Source organism: Solanum stenotomum, chromosome 10 (genome assembly GCF_019186545.1).
Source record: "Solanum stenotomum isolate F172 chromosome 10, ASM1918654v1, whole genome shotgun sequence".
Lineage (NCBI taxonomy): Eukaryota > Viridiplantae > Streptophyta > Magnoliopsida > Solanales > Solanaceae > Solanum > Solanum stenotomum.
Genome location: NC_064291.1, coordinates 43,371,766 through 43,385,573, shown reverse-complemented (window position 1 = coordinate 43,385,573; position 13,808 = coordinate 43,371,766). Strand labels below are relative to the sequence as shown.

The window sequence follows — 13,808 nt, the reverse complement described above, 5'->3', positions numbered from 1 at the left end:
CAAAATAAGTTATTTAGTTTGAGATGAATTTGAATTTTGAATTTTAGTTAGTTTGTTTATGTTGTTGAGATATTATAGGTTGTTTAAGTTTCAAGTTATGCAGCTTTTGTATTTTATGTTGGCTATTTGAAGCCCCTTAATTCTTAATAAAATCATTGAAATCTATGGAAAGCTATTGAAAGTCATTTCAATCCATTGAGAGATATTTCAATCAATTCGTTTTGCTGACCCATATTTTTATTAAAACATCAACAGTTGAAGGAAATCATGCCCCGCCCCACCCCTCCCCCCATGATCACTGTTGGAATGAAAGAAAAAGAAAGAAAAGCTATCCTGAAATGAAACGACTCGGAGAGAGAAGAGAAGAAGGAAGGGTGAAAAAGAAAGATTCCAGCAGGTTACTGCCGGAGGAGATTTTTTCTCCCTCCTAGGAACTAGGAAAGAGAAGTTCCTTGGGGATTGTGCCTGTGAGCATTCTACTCTTACCGAACATAAATAATTTCTTTTTTCTTCTTTGTTTTTTACTCAAACATTTCTTAGAATTATCATCTAAAAACTCATTCCATCCAATATGCCAAGGAAGTTGCTCTTCATCCAGTATTCATGGAATAGAGCATGTCCTTTGTGCAAGAATATCCACCAAACTTTGTAGGTTGGAAGGTTGTAACTTAGATATAGAGAGTCAAAAGAGGTAATTAATTTTCCTTTTCTCCACTATACTCTCAATCTCTCATTTCTCACCTCTGCTTCGCCTCTATAACTTTCTTTGTTGGTATATTTCAAAGTTCAGCAAGTGATAGTGTGGTGTGTACCCAGGGGCAGCAGGTAGATTCGCAAGGAAGAGGAGGTGATGCATGTAACCACATCCAGATGACTTCCATTATACACATAATAAAGAACTCAACAGAGAAAAAGAGACACTTATGGACATACTTGAGCGCAAGTCTAGCTGCCAATTGTTTATCTTTCAAACGGAGACAGTACTGCCAACTGTGGCTCCAATTATTGTTGCCTGAATGACCTTGAGACTGTCCAGATATATTTTCTTCTCCACGTTCAATTAGCAACTGAAGCAACTGATCTGAGGCTCCATTTTGCAAGAAACGATCAGAAATTGCAAGAGCATCCATCATTTTTCCTTCATCAATCAACCTGTTGACATAAATAATGTGACAAAGGTGAGCCTATGCTATTCCAAGTGACCACTGTTAAGAAGCATAAAAACTTGAACTAGATATTTTTTTCAACAACAAAGAGAACAATAACCGTGAATTGCAACTGCAGTGTGAAAAAAGCCCTTAGGAAAGGAATGTGAAACAAAAGACAGCAGAATAGGATGAACAGATTTCTATAGTTGATGTTGTTGGGAAGTAGTTGCTAGCTAGTTTCGTGAGTTGCTTGGAACTTGTGACAGTTTCAAGTTCTCAGCATGTACAGTTTTCTTTTACCGGTAATTAAAAAATTTTGTTACCAAAACAAAACAAGATAATAAGAAACATGAAAAAGAAAATTGCAAAAGAGATCAACTCAATTCAAAACAAAGAGATTTTGAGAACCAGAACACCTTATACAGGATGCAGTTCCCAGATAGTATGCCTTCTTGTAGGTGAGCTAATGCAACGAAAATACAGTTTATAGGAAGACGAAAATACAGGTCCAATGAGCTAATTTCCTTTCAGACTTTCAATAATGCCCTTCCATACTTTTGAATCCTAAAAAACTTGCCAACTCATTCACCAACTTCCCAGCATACATACAAAATATACCAGCTAATAGTTTAAGATCATCGAGAGGTAATACTCATTCATGGAATTTACATGGGAAGACCTCTTAAGCAACTTCAAAAGCTTAGTATATATTGATCTTCACATACACAGGAACTGTTTCATAATCACACAACATGAGTGTTCGCATAGAAGATGTGGATTACTTCACTGGGTTCTCTGTCTACTTGACCTACTTTCTTGTCTCAATTCCCTTTCTGTGGGAAAATAAACGTGTTGGATGCCCAACTAATGAGTATTGATACGCTGGTAGTAGACAACATATTCGACCCACTTACAACCAAAACCCATTAGTTTCAGCATCTTGAGAAGAAAAAAATAATTTCCATTGTCATATATTTTACCCAAATCCATTTTACACAGGATACCTTCTTCCACTTTTCTCGCAATGGAGAGAAAAAATTCATGAACAGTTAGTGTTGTATCCATGATTTGCTTCCCCCAAATTAACGCATACTGATTCCCAATTATCAACCTTATCACTTTCTTTTAACTCAGTTAGCAGCACGTTTGTGAGGGTAGTCGTAATGAATTGTTTTGAATACAATGGTTGATGCCGAGCACTGTGAAGGAGGCACTGCATACATGGGCTTATAAGAGAAGGAAGACAAGTTCAAGCACATAAGATATTTTGCCCTTTTAACTATTATGTGAGTAATATAGAAAGAGAGAAATAGGAGAGTGTTCAAACATTGTTGGATGACTTAGCTACTCATCAAATGTATAGGTTCCATACTTCTTGTACAGGGGATTACCCCCACAATTTTTATCAAGTAATACGATTTTATTAACAATGGGCAAACCACATATGTATACTTGGAGCATACCAAAAGGTAGAAAACCTTAGAAAAAGATATAATTTTCTATGAATGACATCTAATATCTATACTAATAGGAACCTCATGGGTCTGCCAACAGGAAAAAAAGGATAAGAGATTACACCAACAAAAGGTCGTTTGGTTCAGCACTGGGATATCCCGAATTTATAATCTTGGGTCAAGTAAAGGTATTCTCACTTATAAGCATGGCCAAGCTGGCCATATACATGGGGTATACCAATAGGTAAAGATTCAACAAAATATGATTCTCTACAAACACCGCTCAATCATCTATACAACAAGAAACGTTCTGTTTAACCAAAAGAAAATAAGGAGCAGAGACTAGTCCTCAACGGAGAGAAACTTGATTTTACTCCTTCAAAACCTCTCTTATTTCTTCTCTCTCCAAACTACCCACATTAACGCAAGAACCATGTTCCAATCCCTTCGGTTTCTCCTCTTTCTAACTCTCTTCCAACTGAACATCAGATCTTCACAGTTCATGGCTGTTAGAACATAAATAGGTTTATACAATCCTATTAGAATAGGAATAGGTTTATACAATCCTATTTAGAATAGAAATATGAATAGAAATAGAAATAGGAATAGTAAATAGTATCCTACTTGGTAAAGGATTGTATTCTCGTATCTATAAATAGGGTCTCAATGTAATAATGTAGACACAACAACAATTCAATAATAGTTTTTCCTATATTTCTCACATGGTATCAGAGCCTCTACGATTTTGGTAGAAAATCAAAGAGCTTCCGCTATCGGCAGGTGGCTATTACCCATATATGCTGCCCGTCTGGCCAATGATTATGTAAGCAAAAGTTGGCTCACTGTGTACCTTTCATGTGATTATTTTCTTATATCTAATTTGTGTAGCACTGTGCCATCATTCCAGTGACTACTTTCTTATATCTAATTTGTGTAGCACCGTGTCATCTTTCCGGTGACTACTTTTTCATATTTAATTTGTGTAGCACTGTGCCATCCTTCCGGTGACTACTTTCTTTATTTGCATATCTGATTTGCTAGCATCGTGCATCTCTCTGGACTACTTTTCATATTTAGTTTGCGTAGTACCGTGAATTTTTTCGAACTACTTTCTCATATCTGAGTTGCATAGCACTGTGTGTCTTTTCGGTGACTCCTCATATTTGATTTGCGTAGTTCCATTCGTCTTTCTAGTCTCCTCAAATCTATTTGTGTAGGGTTGTTGTGCCATCATTCCGACCCTATCCATATAACTTCTCTTTTTCAGTAGGGTCGTACCATCATTCCGACCCTACCCATATTATTTCTCTTCTTCAATAGGGTCGTGCCGTCAATCCTCCGGCGTATGAGCATGTTCCAGCCAATTTTTCGGTGACTTTCTTGTTTAATATATACTCATCTATGATTCCAACACGATCCATACACTTTATACTAGATTTTGAGCACTTGGTTGCTCAAGGGGAGTTTAGTAGCCTTGTATGTCGATAATGTAAGCCACTGTATGGTCTGAAACAATCTTTGCAAGTTCGGTTTGGGAAGTTCAACACTGTAATTTTATCACTCTGTGTTTTATCGATATTATGCATCAAATTCAGTATTTCATGAGAAAATTAAGCACATTGAGATTGACTAACATTATGTGTCAAATCCGGTATTTAATGAGAAGACAAGCACATTGAGATTGAATGTCAATTTTGTGAAGTCGACTGATCAACTTGTAGTTATTTCACCAAGCCCCTCATCGGTCCTCGTATTAATTACATTTGTAACAAGCTAGGTACATGAATTGTATGCACTAGCTTGATGGGGAGTGTTAGAACATGAATAGGTTTATATAATCCTATTAGAATAGGAATATGTTTATACAATCCTATTAGAATAAGAATAGGTTTATTCAATCCTATTTAGAATAGAAATAGAAATAGGAATAGTAAATAGTATCCTACTTGGTAAAGGATTGTATTCTACTGTCTATAACTAGGGTATCAATGTAATAATGTAGACACAACAACAATTCAATAATATTTTTTTCCTATATTTCTCACAATGGCATTGCGCAAGGAGTGCGAAACCACTTAAATCCCACCATAGTCTCATGGTAANTTATTTCACCAAGCCCCTCATCGGTCCTCGTATTAATTACATTTGTAACAAGCTAGGTACATGAATTGTATGCACTAGCTTGATGGGGAGTGTTAGAACATGAATAGGTTTATATAATCCTATTAGAATAGGAATATGTTTATACAATCCTATTAGAATAAGAATAGGTTTATTCAATCCTATTTAGAATAGAAATAGAAATAGGAATAGTAAATAGTATCCTACTTGGTAAAGGATTGTATTCTACTGTCTATAACTAGGGTATCAATGTAATAATGTAGACACAACAACAATTCAATAATATTTTTTTCCTATATTTCTCACAATGGCATTGCGCAAGGAGTGCGAAACCACTTAAATCCCACCATAGTCTCATGGTAATCCTGTGATGTACAAGAACATGGTCCACGTCCTTGCCCTTCTCCTTGCACATGTTACACCAACTGACACAGACAACCTCTCTTTCTAAAATTTTCTACTGTCAAAATAACCCTTCTAGTGGCTAGCCACGTGAAAAAGCACATCTTCCCCAGCACACTTGGAACCCCTATTGCATTACATGGGAGATCAATCTCCTCCACCAGAAGTTTCTCATAAAAAGACTTCACCAAGAACACTCCATTGTTTCCCAAACCCCACCACCAAACATCGGGATTATCCACCGGACTAACTTACCTATGAAGTAAGCGCATCAATCTTTGAAACTCACTTGTTTCGGAGATGTCACAATCTCCCGCCTAACCAAGTGAAACTTCTTTCCCTATCCGCGGAGTCACATAAGAAATTTCTGCCTTTCCAGTTTTCCCACCATAACGGTCAGAGCAAGAAACATGGACATGCAATAAGTAGGAATATTGTCTTCCCTCCTTTGGATAAATATCTATTCTGCTAGGATCCTCTTTAACCCTCTGAAGGACTGGATTTCAAACATTGAGATCCTTATTTGAAGATCCTAATGGTAATCCAAGGTAGGTAGTAGGGACAGCCCCTACCCTGCAATGTTAGACTTGAGCGAGCGTGTCAATGTTATCTACTCCAATAGGTATGATCTCACATTTTTTAAGGTTAATTTTAAGGCCTGAGACCACCTAAACCAAGTTAAGACTTGTCACAGGTAATCCAACTAGATCCCCTCTGCATCACAAAAAACCAACGTATCATTTGCAAACAAAAGAAAGAAACTGAAATGGTACCAACTCATCAACCGCGGCCTTAAAGCCCTTAATAATTCTGGTCATAATAGCTCCATCATCCTGCTCATAGCATTCATCAGTGACATCACCAAGATGAAAAGCAGTGGTGATAACGGATTCCCTTGTCGCAACCCCTCGAGCTACCAAAGAAGCTGCACGGATTTCCATTCACCAAGACCGAGTATCTCACTGAAGAGATGCAAAAATTGACCCACTTCCTCCATCCCCTCCACCCCCACCCCAAAACCCATCTGCAGCATACTGAAATCCAGGAACTTCTCGTTTACGTGGTCGCAAGCCAATTCAAGATCTAACTTGCAGAGTAGTGACTTGTTAAACACCTTTAAATCTTTAAACAAGTCCAACCCGCACTTGGTATTGTGACATTCTCCCAATTTACCAAGAGAAATTTCCTCTCCCCGCTTGAAGTGACCCGGAAAAAATCCCTCTGAAACTTTTCCCATATTAATGAAATTATTTGTTTTATCCAATAAAGAAAAACAAAAAGCCTACAGGAGGCATATACCTGAATCTATTTTTTCCTCGACTAACAGAAGAGCATCTTTCTGCTCCTTAGCCCAGAAGATATTAGGAATTCATATTTTAATTTCCTATATCAGTTTTTACAGTATCTGCTGCAAATGATCATTGTTTCTCAGACCTGCACCCAAACCCTATAGTTCAACCACTCTTATGCTGGCTCATTGGGACTGAGACCAAAATTCAGCTGCACCAACAAGATAAGTATAATAACGTCTTCATGATTCTTGTCAAGTGCAAGCGATATCACAAGAGAAACAGGTTAGATCAGTGAAAATATTGTGGCTGACACAAGCAAGACCAACTTTATGTGAACAGAAACGGTCAAAACTCAAAGAAAGGAGATGGAGTACCGTTCCACAGCTTTCTCATATGGGCCTTCATTCTCACAATCAAAGGAAAGAAAAACTGTTGTACGATCAGAATTTTCGGATTTTAAGGAATCATGCCAAAGATCAGAAGATCCTCTCGTTTCATTCTTAATCTCCTGGGGATTCGTTGATATATTACTGCTACCAGCAAGTTCATCAACTTCAGATTCAGCATCACTGTCATGATCACGAAATCGCTTCATAGCAGTTTTACATTCAGGTACATCATCTTTACCATCATTCCTCGTGTGATCAGCCATTATCGCAAATTCTGAGATTCGATGAAGATTGGTCTGCATCTGTATCCAGCGATTCAAGGTAGGGAACCTGCTCAGAAAAATCATGAAAAGAACCGGACACAAAAAATAAGAGAACCACATGTATCACATATATAGGTGATCAATTACAAACTCCATTTAGTGTGAACTAACCTCTCAGATTGGTCAAGAGCAAACTCAAAGAATAACCTATCAGCATCAGGAGTTTGTAGAAAGCAACTTTTCAGAGATCTAGATACAGTAGTCTCCCTGCCACGATAAAGTATAGAACTTCCAAAGACGCATGCTAATACAGCTCTAACTGGGGATAACTTGATGAGATGCTTCACTATATCCAATTGGAGAGGATAGAGAGGTAATTCAGCATCCCCAGAGGAAGGAGTGAAAGACCCAGGCTTGGCCTCTCTACATGAAGGGGATATTACTCTATTTTCAGAGTAGTTCTCAGTGTATGTAGGAATCACCGGGATGCAAGCCCAACCATGACCATATCTTGGAGGATAAACTGGAGGAACACAAGCAGAAACCACTTCATGGACAAAATCAGCATTCATAATCTCTGCTGCCTTTTCAGCTGCATCAGTACTTCCTTGCTCAAACACTAGACGAGTTAAAAGCTGCAAGCAAAGTGATGAACTCAAAATTGAGCAAGTTAAGACCAAATAAAAATAAGAACAATTTCACCTTTTTCCAAACATTTTGGGAGAGCCAGAAAGTTCAGATGAAATATTTAAAAGCAAGCATGTTGCTTCCTTTGTTTTCAACTTTGTCCTCTCTCTCTATCTCTATCTTTATTGCAAGGGGAGGGGTCTTGCTAAGTTAAATTCCCCAAACATTACCTCTAAAGCATGTGTAAACCTAACAAAATTCAAAGCCAAGGTTTTTATAACAAAACTTGTTCCTTATTAGACTCCAAGTAGATTTTTCCAGTTCGCATAGTACCACCCTGCAAAATAGTAAGAAAAGTCGCAAAAGAAATCTTACGTCTTTAGGCCATTCATACACAAGTGAGAAGTAGTTGAAGTCATGAGTGGTATCAGCCCCATCAACAATGTCACCAATAGCAGCAAGGTAGAGGACAAATTGAGAGAGAAACGTGGTCATTCTGGAGCTGAATGGCCCAAATAATCTTTTTCCAGTTTCCTTGACATCATAGCTACCAGAAGGTATATTACTGTCACCAGCTGCTGAAGTTGTCAGCGGCTGCTTGAAGGTTTTCAACCCAAGCCCAAGAACCCCCTTTTTGCTGTACAGTAACAATCCTTTTCTGTCAGAACGTGAGCCCTCCTCCTTAACCTGTTCCCTCTCTGTTTCTTCATCAGATAAAGCTCTTGCCACATTGTGGAGCTTACCTAAAATTTTCCAGAGCACCAAAAATTTATATGTTTGACTTGAGAGAAAAAATACACACACAGAGAAATCCATAAGAATCTAGCTAAACATTCAAGAATAAGATATACGTATAGTTAAGTCAAAAATATAAAAGATAAAGAGGGAGAGACAGACACAGAAAGGCACACTGAGGAGATGAAGAAAATGAAGGGAGAGAAACACTAAGATAGCATCACCATTTTATTTTAATTCCCCAACCTGCAAAACTTACAACTACAAACAATAGATGTAAAAAGAGAGGATCAAGAAGCAAAAACAAACCGCTAAGAAACTGTCTCTTCCCCATATGAGCATCTTCAATCATTTGATGCAGCATAGCTAGTGCACGCTCCTTATGTCCTTGGCGCTGAAGATCCTTTGAGGATAAAAGGATCATTTCTCCAGTTAAAATGTCTTGAAGAGCTGAAGGCTTATCCTGAAATTGTTGACAGTTGTTCCATTAATCAACTTGGTAATCTACATATCAATAAAAAGATGGGAATAGAAAAGGTGACATAGAACCATCTAGTGACGAGTATTTATATTTATCTATTTTCTCCTTTCTTTGCAATATCTCCTTCAATTCAACTTTTAAAAAACCCAAAAAGGACAAAATAAACCAGTTATCTATTCTACTAATGTAACGACTCGTCCGGTCGTTACAGGTGAATTAATTGTGAAAAAAATTGGCCAAAAGGAAGGTCGGGCCAGTCTGCTATAGCGGGATGGTGGGGGGACGATTGGGCCGTAGTAAAAGTAGAAAAATCCTCAAACCACCCAAGAACATTTTGGAGAAGAGAAAGGGCGATCTAGGGCATATTTCATCACTTTTTCATCAGGAATCTTCGTAAAGGTGAGCAATCAAATTTCCTACTTTTGTAGTTCAATTCCTAGATCTTAGCGAATGTAATTATGGCCCTAGGGAAGGGTTTGAATTCATCCAAAGGTGAGAAAAATCTAAGTTTATGAGGATTATAGAGTGTAACACCTTGGTCTATTCTTGAGAATGGTTATTCCTGATTTATTTACCATAATTCACAGCATAACCATGAAATTTGTAGTTCTAGGTGTATTATTAGTGGGAAAGTCCTGGAATAGGTGGAAAAATCACGAGGTTGGCCTAGGGTTTGAGATTTGGAAATCCAAAAATATTTAGGTCATTTGTGATTGATTTTGTATTATACTATTATTTTAGGCCAAGAACAAGCTAAACTTTCAAAAAAGCAGTCAAGGTAGGCTAAATTTTGTTAACTAAATAGTTAGACCTATATTCTATTTCATAATACTCTTGTAAATGAATGGGATATTTCATGTATAAGTCTTCGGGCACAGAGTCTGGATGGCTAAAGATTGTTGTTTATTGTTGTTATAAGGCGGGAAAAGATAATGACTAGGGGTGGTTTTTTAGTTCTTGATTGTTAACCTGGAATTTACTTATTGAGGTGGTTTGGTGGTAATTGTAAGGTAAGTGTCATGAAATTGTTGGTTATAGCCATATTCTAGGACTTGTGGTAATCAAGGGGAACTAAATGAACGGGAAGAGTATTTATTTATGGGACTAGGGAGGTATATCCCTAGGAGCGAATGTGTACGCATAATGGGGTTCAGTATTGGGCTATTGATATATAGGTGATAGTAGTGTGTTTTCCGAATCATGTATACTGCTTTATAGTATCATTTATACAATACATGTTAGAAAAACTAAGGGATAAATGTGAAATGAAATCATGTTGATAATCTCATGCAATAAACCTGTTTATTTTACTTGTGGTTTCAAGTTTTGTTGTTCATTATGATTGTGATTGTGGATGTTGTTTGTGATTGTTGGTTGGCTCGAGTACCATGTTGGTACAGGAAAACTAGCAGTTGGTTCGGATACCACACTTGTTATAGTACTAATGGTTGGCTCGGACACCACCCCTGATATGAATACTAACACTGGTTGGCCCGAGTACCATGTCAGTACACTAACAGTAGTTTATGTGTGATTCCTATGAGAGAATCGAGTTTGTTTATTGTGTTATATTTGTCACAGGTTGGTCCATGAGTGGTCGGGTTTGTGCTTAAATGCTGGGATAGTTCTCGTATAAACCAAGTTTGCATGTTAAACACTATGGATGATGTTTTAGAAATCCTTGGTGGTTCGGGTTACTTGAAAGGTGTGTTGAATCATGTACGACTTGTTGTGCTGATATTGTTCATGATTGTTGTGTGTTGGCTGCTAGCGGATATTCTCCATATCAAGATTTGATCCCTTAAGATCTTAAAGATAATTGTTGTAATCTAGAATATTTTTTTCTTCTTTTTAGTAAAATGCATGATTTTATAGAATCCTCGATTTCATGGGATCTAGGTGATTTTGTTTCACAATCTCTCATGTACATAAAGCCTTGTATATGACATAGAAAGATATGAATAAAATTATTATTTTTTTTAGAAAAGGGTAACTTTGTATTCACAAAAAATTCATCATCCAAGGGATGATGAATTGGAAACTTACATCCCTCAGGGTGGTGGGCACACCCTCAAAATTATTCCACATGGTATCAGAGCTTTAAGCTTATTCCTTACTAGTCTATTCATCTCGTCTTGAAATATTCTTTTTTTTAATCTTTATCTGCCCAAAGATTGAAACCATTCAAGAACCATGCCAGAAAATGTAACTGCTGCAACTATTCCAGCCTCTGGAACTGTTTCTGCAACTGTAGAGAATAACTCTACAGTTTCATCTGGTGATCTGCAAAACATTCAAGCCTCTTATCGGTTGAATGGAAAAAATTACCTTAAATGGGCTCAACTGGTTCGTACCTTTTTAAAGGGTAAAGGGAAAATACGACACCTTCTTGCTACAAGACCATCTAAAGAAGACCCCATGTTTGATGCATGGGATGAACATGATGCAATGGTGATGTCTTGGTTATGGAACTCTATGCTTACAGAAATCAGCGATAGCGTTATGTTTCTGAGCACCGCTAAGGAAATTTGGGATGCAGTGAAGGAGACGTACTCTAAAGTACATGATGCTGCCAGGATCTATGAAATAAAAACAAAACTTTCTGCAGCAAAACGGGGAGCTCGACCTGTCACTGAATATTCTAACTTTTTACAGGGGTTATGGCAAGAAATGGATCATTATCAATGCATTCAAATGAGTTGTAAAGATGATGCTGTAATTCTGAAAAAGATTTATTGAAAAAGAAAGGATTTATGATTTTCTTGTAGAACTAAATGCAGAATTTGATTTTGTAAGAGTGCAAATCTTAGGAAAAGAAGATCTTCCATCATTGGAGTGTTATGCTTGAAACTCAAATTAATGAAGGATAAGCTCTTGTAGCAAAAGGGACAAGTTCAAAAGAATCTTAAGTTTCACAATGGGAGAGCACCATCAAGCCCACGGTTTCATACAAACCGCCATTCAATATGGACAATCTTTATTGCACCTATTGCAAAAATATCGGCACACCCGAGAGAGATGCTGGAGACTCAATGGTAGACCTCCAAACAGAAACAATAGTGATGGAAAGCAGGCACATTTAGCAAGCAACCCTCAGGCTAATGAAACAAATCCACACTCAACTTCAGCAGGTAGTTGTTCATTGGCCTTCACAGGTATTTCTTGATTTTTTGTTACTAATGTCTCAAACAAACTTTCTCCAATATGGGTGGTTGATTCCGGGGAAACTGATCACATTACCAGTTCCTCTCATCTCTTCATATCATATTCTCCTTCTCCTAGCTATAAAAAAATAACTATAGCTGATGGTTCAGTTATTACTGTAGCTGGACAAGGAGACATACCACTGGAGAAATCCTTGATACTTAAAGATGTCCTTCATGTCCCAAAGATATATGCAAATCTCATTTTTATCTAGAAAGTCACCAAAGATTCCAAATGCCAAGTAACTTTCTTCCCTTCATATTGCTTATTTCAGGAACAGAACACGAAGGAGATGATTGGGCATGCTAGTGAGAAAGGTGGTCTTTATTGTCTGGATGTCCACAATGGTGGAGATACAACTAAGAATTTCTTATCTAGTTCATTCTTGTTTGAATTTGTTATGTCCAATAAAGAAAAAGTATGGCTTTATCATCGTCGGTTAGGTCATCCTTCCTTTTATGTAATCAAAATGATGTTTCCATCTTTGTTCAAAGATTTGATTGTTGAGTTTTTTCATTGTGATGATTGTGAAATTGCAAAACACAAACGGGTTTCCTATCCAATTAGTCACAAAAGAAGTCAAACTCCATTTTCTCTTATTCATAGTGATATTTGGGGACCCTCTCCCATTCTTAATATTTCTGGTGCTAGATGTTTTATGTCATTCATTGATGATTGTACAAGAGTAACATGGATCTATTTGCTAAAGCAAAAATCAGATGTTAGTCGAATTCTTCCCACCTTTTTTAATCTGATCAAAACCCAATATGATGTGCCTATTAAAAGATTCTGATCTGATAATGCCAAAGACTACTTCAATCAAATCCTTTCTATTTTCTTCCAAAAAGAGGGAATTATTCATGAATCTTCATGTGTCAATACTCCCTCAACAAAATAGGATAGCAGAAAGAATCTTCATGTGTCAATACTCCTCAACAAAATAGGATAGCAAAGAGAATCTTCATATGTCAATACTCCTCAACAAACTGGGATAGCAGAGAGAAGAAACGGTTTGTTACTTGACATTACTAGATCACTATTGTTTCGTAAAAGGGTGCCAAAACATCATTGGGGGGAAGTTGTCCTAACTGTTACACATCTTAGTAACAGAATGCCATCAAGAATTCTGAACTTTAAAAGTCTGCTTGACACTCTTAGGAATGTCTTTCCGAGTTTTGAAATTTCCAATAACTTGGTTCCTAGTATATTCATTCTCAAAATAGAGGCAAATTAGACCCACGTACTCTTAAGTGTGTTTTCATAGGATATTCTCCTACGCAAAAAGGTTACAAGTGTTATCAACAATCATCAAAGAAATTCTTTGTTTCAGCTGATGTTACATGTGATGAGAGTGAATCCTTTTTTGGTCATTCTTACAATCAGGGGGAGTCATTGAAGGGAGACAGACCTCTAGACTTGTCACTATTTGATTTTTCTATTTCTGGTCGTGCCAAATCCTTGCCTGAGTCATCATTTCTTCGGTCACCTGAGTCTTTAAATCCAAATGAACTCATTGAGTCTCCTAATCTGGATATAGATAATGGAATCCTAGAAAATAATCTACCATTGCAGGTTTATTCCATAAGAAAGAGGCTAACTGATCAAACTACTCAGCTAAGGTTACTGCTCCTGGTACCCATCATGCACTTGTTGAACCATCAGAAACACCAAACCAAACCAAACTGATCATGA

General features: G+C 37.2%; 1 protein-coding gene across 2 annotated transcripts in view; it reads right to left on the bottom strand.

Annotated features, from left to right (window-relative positions):
• Positions 1-13,808, bottom strand: part of LOC125843251 (uncharacterized) — a 78,167-nt gene that overhangs the window by 25,352 nt on the left and 39,007 nt on the right. For both annotated transcript variants that reach the window (XM_049522461.1, XM_049522462.1), the window contains 5 exons: positions 8,741-8,894; positions 8,072-8,439; positions 7,241-7,704; positions 6,792-7,136; positions 934-1,152 (listed from right to left, as the gene is read on the bottom strand). In XM_049522461.1, coding sequence (XP_049378418.1) covers positions 934-1,152; positions 6,792-7,136; positions 7,241-7,704; positions 8,072-8,439; positions 8,741-8,894 — 1,550 coding nt within the window. The remainder of the gene's footprint in view (positions 1-933; positions 1,153-6,791; positions 7,137-7,240; positions 7,705-8,071; positions 8,440-8,740; positions 8,895-13,808) is intronic.